General features: G+C 35.3%; 1 protein-coding gene across 11 annotated transcripts in view; it reads left to right on the forward strand.

The window, feature by feature from the left end:
* The window catches only part of WDR33 (WD repeat domain 33), a 70839-nt gene that overhangs the window by 23645 nt on the left and 30708 nt on the right, over positions 1–16486 (forward strand). The window contains exons 8-9 of one of the 11 annotated variants that reach the window (XM_030027482.2): positions 10174–10231; positions 10339–14925. The exons of 8 other annotated variants lie outside the window; for them this stretch is intronic. In XM_030027482.2, the coding sequence (XP_029883342.1) occupies positions 10174–10208 (35 nt within the window). In that variant the 3' untranslated portion in view covers positions 10209–10231; positions 10339–14925. Of the gene's footprint in view, positions 1–2496; positions 8036–10173; positions 14926–16486 lie in introns of those variants that run through there. 2 more of the 11 variants (XM_041126910.1, XM_030027481.2) reach the window with 2 other exon arrangements.

Genomic DNA, 16486 nt, shown 5'->3' on the forward strand with positions numbered 1-16486 from the left:
TCCAAACAAGTTTTTGTTTGGCTGCTGCTATAGGTGCCTTATAATACTCAGATAGGCTGCAGTTCACAATGGCGTTACTCTTGTTTATTGTCCACTTATATCCAACTCCATTGTTTAGAGCTTAAGGACATTTTTTCTACTGCTAATGTTGGTAGGAACAGCCATTTCTGGATCAGGAATACATTTACCTTTCTCCAAAGCTTAATCTTTGTGACCACTTTTACTTCAGAACATACATCTTCATGCGGAGGATTCCATTCTTCTCATGGGAGTGCCTTCCATTCTGATTTCTTCAGAGGCAAGGTAGTTGGTTTTTCTCAGTCCTTAAGAGGAGAGCATTTAGGTAGAGAAAACAAGTAAATTTTGATCACATCATGCATAGCACGTGCAAATAATCCTAGCTTCAGTTCAGTAGTTTTCTGTCCAACATCTGCGTGTGCTAACTTCTGGTGCCTTTCCACTGGCCTTGTTGAGCTTTCTCCTTCTCTTGTTGCAATCTTATTGAGCAATAACAATAGCTTCTGACAACTATTCCTTTCTTGCAGAAGATGTCAAAGGTACATAATTTAATAGGAGAATGTATTAAAGACTGCCATGAAATTGGGGGTTGTAGGCATGCAGATAAACTGCAAGGAAGGTATGCAATAAAAACATGGAATTTCGGTTTTAGGTGTGTGAGCTTGTTCAGTGCTTTACTAAATTAAGGATTTTTCTTTTTTAAAATCATGCTTCCAACTTGGACCTGCATTATGTATTTTATGAAGTAGAGCTCTCCCTGTTTCTCTTGACTCTTAAGCTCTCTTGTTTTACTAATGCATTACTTTTAAACACCACTACTTTGGAAAGACGTCGGGCTCCAGTGTTCTTGCAATGATGATGTTCTAACAGAATCTGTGCATAGACATTATGGTAGATGTGTTCTTTGCAGGACCTGGCAAGTGAATTTCTAGGCTATATCACTGACATCTGTTATTCTGGAAGGACCTGAACAGATTAAGGATTGTTTTGCTTGATGCTTTACAAAAGAAATCATTCTGCACTAAACACATTGTATACCCTCCTCCAAGTTTGTACTAACTACTCATTTAAACCGTGTGGAGGAAATGGGGATTGTCTCCATGCAGCGTTGTTGAGGTTATAAAAATCCCTCCAATTCTTCTACATTCTTTTAATGTTCTGCATAAAATAGGAGTAAAGCATTTAATTTAGGCCATAGAGAACAGAACTTGCATTACATTTCCTTCTGTTACCTTGTGTACTTAAACATTTTGGTTGTGACTATCTCAGATAGAATTATGCTTTAATTTCTTACAGTTTATACATCTCTATATAGAATTTTTAGTTTGAAAAATAGCTCTATAAAGAATATCTTTGTTTCTACTTATATGATGTACCCACAATACACTTAGTCTTTTACGTAAGTTGGAAATATTTAGAAAACTTACATCTCTGGATAAAGTTGGACAGGGCAGATTATTCCTGGTTTCTGCTGTCAGATAAGCAACAACAAAAACACCCCCCAAAACCCCCAAAACCAACCAAACACTGGCACCAAAAAGTCCCCCACAACAAAACAAAAATAATACCTAAAGCCCCTCAGTGCTGTGAGCGGGAGGATGTTTCTGCAAAACATGCAAATTTGATATGGTTTTGGTCCCTAGTGCTATTGTTAAATATGATCAGAAGACATATTTGAAAGAGCTGTATGGGTAACAGGTTTCTTGGTGGAAAATACAAGCTTTCATTTTCGTTATTTGGAGTTTACAGCTTATGGCTTTAGGAAACTGATCTGCAGCTTTTTGCTTCTCCAGATGCATTCTGCTTTTACATATTTAGGAGTGTGACCTGTAATACTTTGCTTAGTACAGCCTTCAAAATGTGTAAATACTCATGCCATTGCCATTGCAAAGTTAGTGATCTGTAAATTAAAATTCTGTTAGCTCTTCATTAAAAACATATTTTGTTATGTACAAAAAGTGTTTAGATCAAATACCATGTTAAGGAATGGTTTTCTACTTCCTACTTTCACAAACCATGTTTCAGCTATTCTGGTTAATATTGGTGCTGTGAAGTTGAAGGGATTCTACAGTGTAGTTTAGATCCAAAGCTTCACTTAGTGTTTTAAGGTATTCTTCAGGTTATCACACTGAATTATAAAAATCAAATGCAACTATTAATTTACAGTCAGATGTGTTCATAAAAAATGTTATTGCTCACATGGATACAATATCAATATATCATTATTCCTACCGATTTTTCAGGAACAAATTAAGGAACATATTTTAAGAAACACACTTGAGGACTTTAATGCTAAGGAATGCTTTTAAAGCAATTCTATAGAGAGCATTAAAGGTACTGGGATAAGCTTTGCTGATACAGAAAGGGCAAAATTCTATAGGCTTGTTACAGGTGCTTTTGTTTGCACTGGAATAAACTAATATAATTTATTTCTATTATTTGATGAAATGTTTCCCTTTACTTAAAACTGGTCTGAAGGAACAATTCTAGTCTTGCCTTCCAAAGAGGATTGGAAAAACAAATTGGAAGTGGTAAGTTACATAGGACTACTTCTTATGGTTTTGCTGGAGTTCTTTCAGCTGTCTACAGTAGGCTATGCTTTTTTTTTTTTCAGTAGTTAAAGCCATGAATATATGGGCTGCGTGAGAAACACTTATTGACTGTGTCCAGTTTCCTTTTAATTTGTCAAAATGAAAATAAACAGAACACCCTGTTTTGTTCTTCATCTATAATGCCAGAAGTTCTGGATCTTTTTTCTTTAATCTGACTCAGAGTCCCTTTGCTGCCCAGCTTTTCACTAATTTATGTTGCTTTGCTGCTGTTTCTACATTGTGGCTTTCCAGGGCATAGTAGGTGGAGCTTGGGTATTTTGTTAGATGTTTTGTTAGAAGTATGTTCAAATTTATCAGGCTCCTTTTTAATATTGTAAAGAAATAAATAGGATTAAAATTTTCCATTTCTTGGGGAGCCATCTTTAAGTAACTCATCTTCAAGTGAATTATCTTAAACAACTTGAAGGTGGGGGAAATGGCATTGTCATAGTCACTTACCTGCTTGCTTCCCCTCAGTCCAATCACTGCCTGTCTTTTCTCTTGAAGTAAAGGTGCTGTACTCCTAATTCTGCACCGGTAGTTTTTGCCTATGTTAATACCTGTAATTTTGCCATCTTGATGGTGGTAACAAGTACAGTTTGGTGCACTTGCTAAAATACACTGGTAGGAATCGAACTGATGTTAAAATAACAAGATATCAGAAACAGTCTATAGTATAGCAATATGTTGTTTTTATGTCAGTAGTCTGTTACTCTGAAAGGTATTTCCAATAATGGCATTTATAACAAAACACCATCAGGTCTTTAGTCTAAACAGTTGCAGTGAAGTTAATGCTAGGACTCATGTAAACAGTCCCCATTTCTGTAAGAACATACACATTATGGCTTTTAATAATGTTAATTACATCTAGTGAAAAAAATGCATGTAGTAAAAGCTTGATGTCCCTTTATTTCTATTGAGAAATTAATTTTATCAATGATTTGACTGGGGGCTGTGAATCTCTCAGTATTGGGTCTGTGCTAATGTGTCTGAGAACGTTTTGGGTAGATAATTAGTAAACACATGATTCCTTAATTATAATTTTCTCAGCATGAAATCATGCATCAGGAGGCTACAAACACATTTCAATGTTGTCAGTTCCACTGTCCTTCCTTCTTTTCAGTCACACACAAAAAATCCAGTAGAAATGTGTGCTTGGGAGGACTGTAAGGTTTTCGTTCTGAAATCTAAATGAGCTATATGTTCCCAGGATTTCAAAGGCTGCCTGGCTTAAATAGGTCTTTTGAGGAGGATGACACTATCCTTCGGAGAGCTGGGTAGAAACCCAGGATTTGATAAGACATTTTTATAGATAAGTTTTTCTATTTTCTGGCTGTAAAATAGAGTAGTACACTAAATGATCTTCCAGCCAACGTGGTAGATTTGGCAAAAGATTTTTCTTATCCTAGCTTGAACAGTTAAAAGCAATCATGATGCCTTTACATTCTGTCTGGATTTAAAATTTGCCATTTGTAACAAGTAATTTCTTACTAGTACGTGATTTACTCTAAGAAAAGTCTTTTGCCTATCTTTAATAACATTGTTCTGCCTGGAATTTCCTGTTCAGGCATAATACCGGTGCAAAAAATCATCACCTGCAAAATAACATGTATGCCTGTACATGAATGCAGAAGTCACAGCAGTCATGGTAAACTTATTTTTCATCTGCTCACAAGTTCTGAAAAAGTGTCTCCATAGCTAGTCATATAGAAATAACTGGACAATTTTTTATTCCTTCCTTCCTTCCTCCTACTCTGTTTCTGGATCTTCATTAGCAAATAAAATACCATGAAGTGTCTTTAGTTGTTTAAATCTATTGCATGGTTTGTATACTCTGCACTTTCTGCCTGAAAGTGAAGGATCTCTTTAAAGTTTTTGACATCCGATTCCTCAGTCAAAAAGCAAATCAAATCCTGTACTTAAATTCAGAGAAGATGTGTTCAGTAGTTAAAAGGAACCTGAGAACCAGAACTACATCTTCCGTTTGTCCTTTGCTTTTAAACATAGTCAGTAGCTAGCTCTTAGGCTTTGAAGCAGGTAGCTTCTAAACGTGTTACCTTTTTCTGGAATGTAATTGAACTCTACCTTGGATAATTTAAAAAATAAAAAAAAAAATCTTGACGTTTCTGTTTCCATCTTTCTTCCCTTTAAGTGAGGTTTTTCTTTTGTCTTCCTTGTCTCAGTAGGGAGGCAAAACCCAGCAAATTCAAGAAATGCACCTATGTTGATACTGTGTTTCTTGTAAGGAGATGTAGTGTTTAAACCTTCAGGTTTTTTGTGGGGGGCTTCCTTCTTTGTACTGTTAGGGTTTCAGGTATATCTGATAAAGTCTTTTAGTCTACTGATGGATCCCTACATGAATGAATATTAGAAGGATTTTTCCTCGGAACAAAAGCCCAAGATGAGATGAGACATGGCTGATATTGGCACCAACCATATCAATCTAGCGAAGGAAAGTGCTTGAATTTTTGAACTTAAAGATCAACTGTTTTGAAATGCTAGTATTACATCAGTTAAATCTCCTCTTTGTTGGAGGGTTTTAGTATGCCAGCTTAGGTTGCGGGTCTCTGATCTTTGTGAATCTTCATTGCCAAAGCAAAGTTTGGGATAGGGGAAGAGGGATAAGTTGCAGCTAAGTCTTTTGAGGTACAGTTGTGCTCTAAATGGCTGTGCATCAAAATTTTCATGCATTTTAGACACAAGAAAATGTTAGGAAACTTGCTCACTGTGATGTTAATAGTGAATCTGTGAGGGTTGTTGGTTTTTTTTTTTCTTCACAAAGAGTTCAGATCGCTTGCACAATCAGTGATGCAGGAGCCCTTTTGTTCTGCTGTATGTGTTGTGCCAGCCCTGATGCTGCTGCTTTGGGGTTGTATGCACATACACCTCTTTTTACAGTCTCATTCACTTTTTCATCTCATTAGGAAACCTCTTTGTTCTTGTGATTGAGTTATAAATATTGTATACAATTTCCAGCTTCGTAAATGGAAGTTATCATGCAAAATATATTTTCCTAGCATCTTTCTCTGCACTTTTTCCAAAGTAACACCAAGGATTTGGAGTGTGAATACATATACACCTTCCTGAGCTCATAGATGATGTCAGTGATTGCTGCTTGTTAGGATAGTGGATATAACCTATGTTAGATGGGAAGAATCCAATCTCTTCTTGCTTGAGGCTACTAAAAAATGTTCAGGTGTCATCTAGCAAGTCTGTTTTATTCCTGAATATGACTTTCAAGGCTACAGCATCTTGGTTTTCTCTGTATAGGAAACTTTATTAGAGGTAGACTTTGTTAAAATAGCTAATCTATTTGTGTTAAATGTAAAAATCCATATGAGAATTGAGAAACTTCCTGCTATTTTGACTTATATTAAGTTCCTATTTGTGAAGTGTTCTCCATTGGACAAAAATTTTATTTTGATCAACAATACTTGAGGTCCTTGGTTTCTGTGATTGAAAGGTGGCGATTAGGAAGTAGCTTCATGATGCCTTTGCTCTGCTCCCTAAAACAACGCCAGGAGAATTAGATGGTATTGAAGACTGCTCTTGGAGCTGGTTGCATCTGATATACCTTAAAAGCATTTGGTTATATTGCAGTTCAGTTCTGAGTAATGTCAAAGTACAACATACTAAGTCTTAGAGTTCTGATTCTCATCTAGAATCTAGTGTTTTAAAAATTTTGAGAAGTTAATAAGTAAGAATATATAGAATTGTCAAAGAATGAGTAGAAGAGATCATGAGAGATGAGCCACAACACCATGCTATGAAAAAAGTTATACCGGACACTTCTGTCAACACTTTTCATGAGACAAGAATGAAGAGGCACTGTGCAAGAATGAGATTATTTCAGATTCAATTTTGAAATCTCTTTTCTTCTCTGAAAATTGTCCTGAAGCTGAAAGTTATATACTTTCTTATGTTGAGTCCGAGGGCAAATTTTACACTAAAAAAATCTATTTTGTTAAGCTTGGAGGAATATTGAGAAACCCTCATGTTTCACAGGACAGCCAGCTCCTAGTGCTGCTGAAATACATGATACTTCCTTAAGGCGTTTTATGATTGCATCATTAGGATTTCTTGCTTCTGCTTCCTTTTGTATGTTTGATAATTGCAGAGAGTAGGTGAATACTGAACTAGGTGAAACCTTTTTTATGGTTTGTTAGTATACATACTTCGGTGGTGAGAACTTTACTTCCATTTGTTGTGACTACATATAGAAGTTAACATAATATGGCACAATACTCTGCATAGTGGTCAGGATTCACCTACAGTGAGAACTATTGATCCAGCAGTGAGCTTTGTCCTCAAGCCCTGCTCATAGTTGTTGAGAAATTAAAACATTATTTTAAACGGATTATGTTGATACTAATGAAAAAAATCCCGAACTACAGAGACATTCAAATACTGAAGCTAAGATAATACCAGTCTTCCGTTCTTGGCACAAGTGTAATTGTTGAAAAGGATGCAGGTTGTGTGCATTAAGGGTGGTGGCTTCCTGGTATCTGCTCACCAGTATTTTTCATATCAAACGTTCTCAACTGAAACAAAACCATCTGGAGTTAGTCTTATGCAAGTTAGGTTAGTAATTTGTCTTCTCTGATAAAATCTTAAAGGGATAAATACTCAGAATTTGACTTTTTTTTTTTTAATGGAATCTCTCATCTGACATGCCATTTCCTACTGGAGTGTAACTACAGAAATATGCTATTTCGGAATAAATGGTATAAGTCTTCAAAAAAGTAAAAAATACAATTCCCCGATGAAAATAATCCATGTCAGACCTTAGAAACTTGCCTTGCAGGCTTCTTGACTCCACTTTCCTTTTGTGTGTGGATTAAACAGATCTCCTTTGCCCTTTCCCTTTTCCCTTTCCCTCTGTACTGAAAGCTTTTGTGCATGTAGGTAAGCACAGACTTTGCAAAGCATTTGATATTTTCTTTTGCATCTTTTCAATTCTACATACTCAAATTATTTCCTATTATAGTACATTTAGCTGTGAGCGATATTCTGGCTTTAGTAGTGAGACACTCTGCATCAAGTTTTATCATATGAATAACATTGTAGTTCTCATACTTAAGATTACACATTCACATGGACAGCCAGGCACTGGGAGCTGGGGAGATAGCTTGCAGATGTTTTCCCTAAAATATGGCAGTATTTTTTTTCTCTCTTCCACACCTGCCTGGCCTTACATTCTCATGAGAAAGCTGGTCCTGCTCATCATACGTTGCATTTGTAGGAAGACACAGAGTCAAAAGAGAAACTGGGGAATGTGCTGAACGGGATTGTATAGCAGATCAGGAGAAAGGGATAAATAAGAATCCTGAAAACAATTTGGTGAAAGGTGGCTGGAAATGAGAAGGATGGCAAATGGGAGGAAAGTGTGGAGGCTGTGTCAGTATAAAAAACTTAATAAAACAACAGCTGGTGTAAGGATTGAGAAAGATAATGGCAGTGTGAGCAAGGAGGTGAGAATGAGGTGGTGGAAACTAACAGAAGTTATGTTCCTGGCACTGTGGGGATAAATCAGGGCAAACTCAGTTGCTGGAGCAGCCAGAGAAGAGGCTGGGTTTTCATGGCTGAATGACACGCTTAGACACAAGTCGACAGTATATAATGTACCAAGAGTGTCTGTATATATACTATAATGTGTGTGGAAATGTGTAATAATAGTACCCATATGCGTACACAGATTCCCCCCCTCCCCCCAATCTCTCTTAAAATTTATGTTCTATGTCATGACTCTTACAGACTCAAGTTGATGAGTTTGAGTAGAGTTAGGAACACATTCTCTGTTCATTCAGAAGATGAGTATGGAGTGCTATTTTAGTGAGTGAATGATGCCATCATTCCTACTGTAACTAGGAGAAAGCTGTCTCTACCAGCTGATTAAAAATCCTTATGTTTTTTAATAGTCCCTAAGAAGTAATGTGGATTTTTTTTTCTTCTTTTTTTTTTCTTCTTCCAAGTTTTGTTGATTTAGTAGCTCTAAAACGGAAATACCTAATAGTTGCTTTTCAGATCTAAGGCTAGCTCTGGATTGCTTCAGTTGAGAATATAATAAAGGCACATGTGTGCTGCATGCTTCTGCAAAAAGTGGTTGATTAGATTAAGCATGCAAATATATAATGAACATTTATTTTCAAAGTACAGTGCCAGAACTTTCCAAGTGACTGATACTCATTTCACAGTGAAAATACAAACTGTCATTTAATTTTGCTACTTACAGATAAAGGCTTTTTGTTGAAAACAAAACACTTTTCAAGGGAAGACATTTTGATTTTTACTGCTGGAAGTGTATGTGTGTATTGCAGGTGAAGTAACTGTCTTGGAAGTTTTATAAATTCCTATTTTATAGAGGAAAGAATTCTCACAGGTTTTTTTTTTTTTTTTTGAAAATTGAAAAATGGGCTGTTAAATGTCTTGGCTTCAAAGAAGCACAGCTGTAAGCATCAGAAGTACAGCTATGTAGGAGAAAACTACAACTTTTCTAAATATTTTTATCTTCTAAAAAGTTTCACAGACTAAGTTTAACATTTCTTCCATCCCAGACAGCTTGGATTACTGTTTGTAATTATTATCTCAGTGGAAGCATCTGATCTTTCTAGTTCTGCAAGACGTTATTTTGATACATTACACAATCCATCAAGTTCTGGCTTATGTTGAACAATTTAAAGCATGACTTAGTTGTGTATCTTTTTTTTTTTTTTAAATGCAGTATTTTCTTAATATTTGTCATATTGCATATAAATTGGTTTTGTTCCAATAAAGATAGGTAGGTAGGTAGAGCTATTCCAGATATACCTACAGTCACATAAAGAAGTGGTTGTTATCACTTCAGTATAATTTTCTGGTGTAGACAAGGCAAGAACTGCAAGTATCTTACATATATTGTCTTTGAAAACAGAAAGTTATCTTTAACTGGTTTTGACCGTTCATAGAAATTGTGTGTGGACCTTTTTGCTCACCAAAATAAGCTTTTAAAGGGAGCTTATCATGGCCATTTAAATATAAGCCTGACCTGAGAAACTGAAAGTTACCTATAACATGACTGGAATAGGTGCTTCTACCAAGTCCGCAAGATCTCAGAGATAAACTTAAAATTTCCATTCAGAAAAGTTGAGGAATGTTCCCTTGGCTGCTAAAAACTGGGAAAAACAATATCTTTTAGTAAAAAGCACACCCAGCTTTCTGGTGTGTGCTGCAGATGCATATTTTCTACTCTATGTGCAATAGCTTTTTTTTTTTTGCCTTTTTATTTAGAATGATGGCGCATGAAAATATTTTAAACGTTATATTAAAGTCTTACTTTTTCAACTTCCATCACATTAAAAAACTTTCCTCTAAAAAGAGTCATAACGCCTGATAAATTAGTAGCTTAACTGTGTAGCTATTCTAGCCCTCAAAGAAAGAGTAGGATGAATTGATGAAAAAATGTAGCTCAGGATCCAGTCTATTATTACTATTATTATATGTTAGGGAAAATCAAGTCCAAATATTTATACAATACTTTTACATTTGAACTTCTATTTATAGCTTACTTTTTTCTCTCTTCTCCAAGCTGATCCTATTCTGCTTTATTTTTCTGTGTGTTAAGATTTAGGAAAGGAGTAGATCTGGTAAGTATTTACCGTCCTCAGATTGAGAATTTGCATAGCAAGACTTTAACATTCTTCCTTGCTTAACACAAGGCCTAATGCTCATTCAGAACTATTTTTTATCAAAGGTTGAGGTTCCTCCTGGCTTTTGTAATCAGTATACTTAAGGATTAAAAAAATCTGAGTATCTTCTTTCAATTCAATGAAGAGCTGAGTCCCCCACCCCCAGCTTTCCACGGGAGAAACTTGTCCGGAGATGGAGCATACAGTTTCAGATGAAACTAAGACATTTTCCTTTGAAAAGAGAATTTTCATGATTCTTTCATATTTGGAGATACATAGCACAAATTGATGTATAAATGGTATTCACAGGTAAGTAATTTCCCACTTAAGTGCAAGTCTAATGGAAATCCCCAGAAGTTTGAGTTCAAACTCATTTGATGTTCCAGGTATGTTGCCATTAGAAAAATAAGTATTAAGGTAAAGTTAAAAGTTCTAAAAAAGAAAATATTTTAGTTTATATCTTTCTGTAGTCCAGTGGAAAACAGATTTAAAATATCATTTTTACTGGGGAGATGGAGGGTCTTATTTTCAGTTCGGGTGGTGGGGTTTTTTTGTTTTGGGTTTTTTGGTTTTTTTTTAAACTGTTCTCTTACTAGTGCAGTAGAAGAGTATGAGAGTTTTGCTTAATTTTAGATATTGCACAGTCTCTGTCCTTGGAGGTTTGTTTTCAACATAAAACTGGATAAACCCATGAGCAACCTGGTCTGACCCAATAGCTTTGAGCAGGAGGTTGAACAAGAGACTTCTGAGGTTCCTTCCAACCTGACTTACCCTGTGATCTTATGATACTGAATTCCCCTGTTTTGCCAAAGGGTAAACAAAGGAACAAAAAACGTAGTGATTTAATTTTTAGTTACCTTCAGCTGTACACCAGCATATATGATGTAAGGAACGAACCTTCAAAAGACAGTATCAAAAATTCATTATTTTTTTTAGCTTGTTTTTCTTCAAGCTTTTAACATGCTTGAGGAAGTGCATGTTATCTATTTGGATTGGAAGGATTTCTTAATGTTTAGTGGAACTTTTTCCAGAGATGGTAAATGCTTGGTCATTCCATACCAGTGACTAATAGTTTGTTCAACTTAGTCATTATTGAAGTTTAAGTACTTGCTTAGAGTCCTACAAGCAATGAAAATTTCTTGTAAATAAGATGTGATAGCATGCTGTCAGTGTCTTCGAAGCTCCTTCTGATTATGTAGTAACAGTGAGGTAAAAAAATATCTCTGTATATATAGATATACATATATAATGTAATTGTTATATATGCATATATAACTTCAGTCTCTATAAGTATATGGCCTTTATAATGATACCCAGTGGCACATTTTATAGACTTAATATTAGTTTGCTGCTTTCTTGTTTGTTTCAAAATTGTGCAGTCCTGAAATAGATTGTGCAGGTAGTGTTGTAAAGCTCTAAAGTACATGCACAATTAAAATAGATTGAAGTGTTTGCTTTAAAAGAAAAAAGTAATCTAGGTAACTGCTTTACTTCCTTAAAATGAAACAGCCTAGGTTTGTCCATGTGCTTTGTTATTACTGTTCTTGAAGGTGCATTTCTCTAGAGCATGTTTCTAAGTTCTCCAAAGGAGCTGTAAGTAGACCTGTTGTGTTTGCAAACATCAGCCCTTATATCTAGATAAAATGGGTGTTAGAGATTTTTTTTTTCTTTCTTTCAAGCAGAAGCTGGTCTACATAGTGTATTTCATTGTCTAAACCCAAATTATGTAATTAATTTTCAAGTTTAAGCATATTAACAGAAGACTGCACAATATTAAATATAATTTTGAGACTGTGATTATCTTAAAAAAATTAAAATGAAAATAGAGGTTGCTGTGTCTTGAAACATGCTACTTTTCAAGCACTTGAAAAGTCCAAGCCAGGCTTATTCTGGTGTTTCTACTACAGCTGAGTTTTGAAAGGAATACCAACACATTTTAAAAACTGTAGACAAAATTCCCACTTCTGAATTGTAATTAAATCAGCAGAAAGGAACAGTTGCACATGGAAAATACTACCTGGACAGCTATCAAGCATACTTGTATATAGCATAGTTACAAGATCTAAAAATTGTTAGCAAGATCTCTCTGTTTTCTAAAGGTTGACTAGGTCTGCAGCTTGATATGGTGCAGCGTGTTACTGCTTGCTGTTTGTGCCTGGTCAAGAAGAATTCTGCCTTTTCTTTACGTCTGCCTTCTGTGCTTTCTTATCCATGCATAATTTGTAGGCAGAAATAATGTTTTTAATTAGACCAGTGTTGTTTGGGTTTTGGTTTTTTGGGGTTTTTTGTTTGTTTTTTTTTTTTTTAAAAAGCCACACCAACCTGTCGTAAGGATGCAAACTTGCTTATTTTAGGTCAGCTGATATAGTTGGATAATAAGATGTCTTTTCCCTACAGATCTTGCTTTAGCTCTTAAATCCTCAAACAGCAACGACTCTGTTGCTTCCCTAGCAGGAACTCCACCTACTTAAAATGAATGTATAAGGTATTTTCTCTTTGTCAATACATATATTCTCAAAATCATTATTCTCTTGGCTAGTTTGCTAAATCTACTGGTTAGGAATATCAATAATGTTGATGAATATGGATTTCTGTGGATCACTGCTCTCCTGTTGGAAGTCCCTGTTCTCCAGAGACTTACAAGTAAGCATATGGTATTAAGACTAGGAACGTAAAAAACTAAATTCACTCAGACAATTCTTTTATTACATTAAATTGATTTATATGCTGCAGTTGTACTCTGGAGATCTTTGGGCAAAGGTAGGTTCTCTTTTTCACACTATTCCCAGCTTATCAGGAATATCCTTTGTTTCCAAAGGAGTGGAGAAAAAAAATGATCATTCTAATCACCTACAAAAGCATGCTAGATTTGTCATTTCTGTAGTATGTATTGCATTTGCTGACAATTTCAAACAGGGCTTTTAAAAAAATGCAACCGGACATTTTAATGCTAGTATTAAACTTTAGAATTTCTGCATTCACATTATAAAACTGGAATGGTGGAGGCTTTAAATAGCAGGTGCAATCCTGCCGGCCATTTTTCTGGAGCGATAACTACTGCTTCCTGTCTGGGGAAAAAAAAAAAATCCTGCTTGCTCAAAGGTTTCTTCACATGCTGCGTGCTTCTCTCCCACTTTGCCATTTTCTTTTCCCTGCATCACGGAATTCTTCAAGGGATATACAGTCTTTCTCCCTAAGAGCACTTACTGTGTATGTTTCAGTCTACAATTTCACCGTAAGTCTGGATGGGAATACTGGCAGTTAAGTCTGTCTGTGTTTTGCACAATGGTTGAAGTTGCATTAGTTTCTGCAGAACTCTGTCCTATCAGGTACCATTACTGCAACATATGTAGCAAGCCATCACACTTTACTGAAATTCAAAGAAGTTTCTATATAATGGTGTTTTAGTCCACAGAAATTATTTACCAGAAATACCAGGAGTTATTTTTAACCCATTACACAATATTTTATTGACCAAATTAATAACTTTTGTTCCAACAGAATGTTGGTATTTGAATAAGTTTTTAAACTTTTTTGCAAGATGTCAAAATGCAAGTAAGGAGTAGGCATGAGACAAGTTTTCCTGAAAAATACTTAGAAGCAGCAATTACCACAAGTAACTAACAAACATAGTTTAGTAGTGGTATTTGAAAATGGAACAATTGGGGGAATTTTTAATTAGAAGTTAATTTTAAATTGAAGTGCCACATTAAAAATCTTAGAAATTAATGTTGCATTTACTAGACATTAAGAGTATCAGAGTATCTTTCCTTATGTGTCTACTCTTTGGCATCCTTGCACAGAAAGGAGGACTCAAGCTCAGGAGTGAAAAGTGAATTAATTTTTCAGTTTATTACAGTCCATGGCTTTTTGGTACCAGTTACTGTGAATTGGACATCTGCATGATAGCAGCCGGTAACCCTGCTGATTTAGGTAACATTCTACTGACCAGATGTTGTGTGATAATTCTAGTTCCAATCAGTCTGAATAAACTACCTGGTAGTGAAAGGTGGTAAATTGCACTAATCTTCTAGAAAATCTGTCCCTCACAAAAAAAGTTTCTCTTTGTTCATGCGGTAGCAGAAAAGACTTCGTAAAACTATATGATAGATAAATCAGCGTTTTCTTTAAAAACTACTATAACTTTTGTAAAAGTTTACTTGTTTGTACATGACAGCAGGAATAACGGGTTTTGCTGCTTATTTTGCCATAGAATGTATCTGATATGCATACTGCATCTCACTGTAGACGTTATGTGAAAGAACTTAAAACTAGTGTTTTTCTTTTCTGTGAAAAGTGCATTGATACAAAGGCACAACCAGCCTCATTGATGTGCCATCTTGAGGAGATTAGGACACTGCTGATGGAGGACAAATGATTAATGCCTAGTCTCCAATAGATGAAGAATCTGTTATTCTTAAAGCCAGGTGTTTCTCAGCCTGCCGTACCTTTTTCTCCAATGTAGTGCTTGTGTCGCAGTTGATCACGTTCATGACACATTGACGCTTGTAAAACTGCATCTTGTAGCAGCAGATAATTCACAAGGGAATATGTATTCCAAAAATAGAGACTAGACTAATGAAGGTGTATTTTGTGTACTAAAGCAATAACTGTATTTTAACTTGCACTGAAAATAAACTGTTTATATGGGATTATACCTGTTAAAGCTTCCTTTTTTTTTTGTTAACTTTTTAAGGTTAAAAATGCACTTTGCTCCCCAATACAGGGTTGCTGTATTAACAGAAATATTAAAACCCAAAATGTAAATTTGGCAGAACTGTTATCTTGCATCATTTTGCCAACAAATATATTTTTGTTTTTTTCAGTTTCCTCAGTAGGTTACTTCAGTAGCAATGGCATGCTCTTACATAGCCTTTTCTGAAGCAGAAATGATGCCATCTTCTTTCATGAAAGTCATCTTTTTTTGGTCTCTGCTTCTGTTAGTATTTGAATGAGCCTTATATATGGAGATTTATCTGTGCAAGTGAAGAGGAGACTTTACCACCTCCCCCACAGTTGCTGGCTCAATTTACCAGTAATGTTATTTTACAGAAGATTTCTAAAGTCCAGCTTCCTAGAAGAGAAATACTGCAGTTTTCCATTCCTCAGCTTAGCTATTTCTACACAGCACAGACAGCACTGTAAAAGGTGTTTAATTTGAAGAGCACAGATTAGTTCCACTCAAGGGTCAAGATAGCAACCTTTTACTGGTGATGACTTTTCCCTCACTATTTATGTGCCTAACCTACTTTGTCCTTCCTGTTATTTTGTGAAAGTATGCCATTTTCCCAAGAGCACTGCTTTTAGCTTCCGTCTCCTATCTCTGTAATTTCATATATGGACCAAGCTTATTGTTGTTATGTGGACTGGTTTGTAAATTTCTGAGACTGGAAAGATATTTTGTATTTCCTTTCTTTTGGTGTGTGTAAACTAAAAACTTTAAAAGTTGCTACAGAAAGCACTGAGAGAAATGTATAGATTCCTTAGGAAAGAGCTTTCTGAATCATAGCTGCCCAGTAAACACTTGTTCTCTTTTGACTTTTATTTTAAATTGATGATCTAGTTGGCATTTTCTTTTGGTGGTTTGAGCCCACATTTTTTACACAGCTGCAGGTTATTTGCGTGATTGAAGTTTAGCAGGTATCTTTTTTTGGTGTTTTCATATAACAAATGCTCCAAAACCCAGAAAAAAAACCCAAAACATAGATAACTTGTTTATATTTTCAACTTTTATTTCCACAACAGTAATAACTAAAACCTCTAGTATTAATATTACTGCTTTTGTGCTAGTCTTGTAACAAAGAAGACTGAGTTAAAATACTGCAGGCAAGATCGTTTCAGAAAAATTTAAGTTTCTTTTTTCTCAGCATTGCTGAGGAGATGGTCTGAATTGTCTTTCTCTGCTATGCATGCGCTTATGAATAGATGGATGTTCTCTGATTTGGATTCTTTTGTCCATGTCATTTGGCTTTTTATGTATTTTCTAGAATTTTGGCTTTATGAATTTTCTAGAATTTTGTATAAACTTTTAAAAAACTTTATTGTAGAGTTCAAAAAGTATTTCAGACTAACTTTTTTTCCCTGGACGTGTAAGGTTTTTGACTAACAAAGTTTCTGTATATCCTTTAATTGGAAAATTTTCATTTTGAAATATTAGACAATGTCTCTGGTTCTAACATGGAGAGGTATGTAATAACATCCAGGAGTTATTTG

Source organism: Aquila chrysaetos, chromosome 10, assembly GCF_900496995.4.
Source record: "Aquila chrysaetos chrysaetos chromosome 10, bAquChr1.4, whole genome shotgun sequence".
NCBI lineage: Eukaryota > Metazoa > Chordata > Aves > Accipitriformes > Accipitridae > Aquila > Aquila chrysaetos.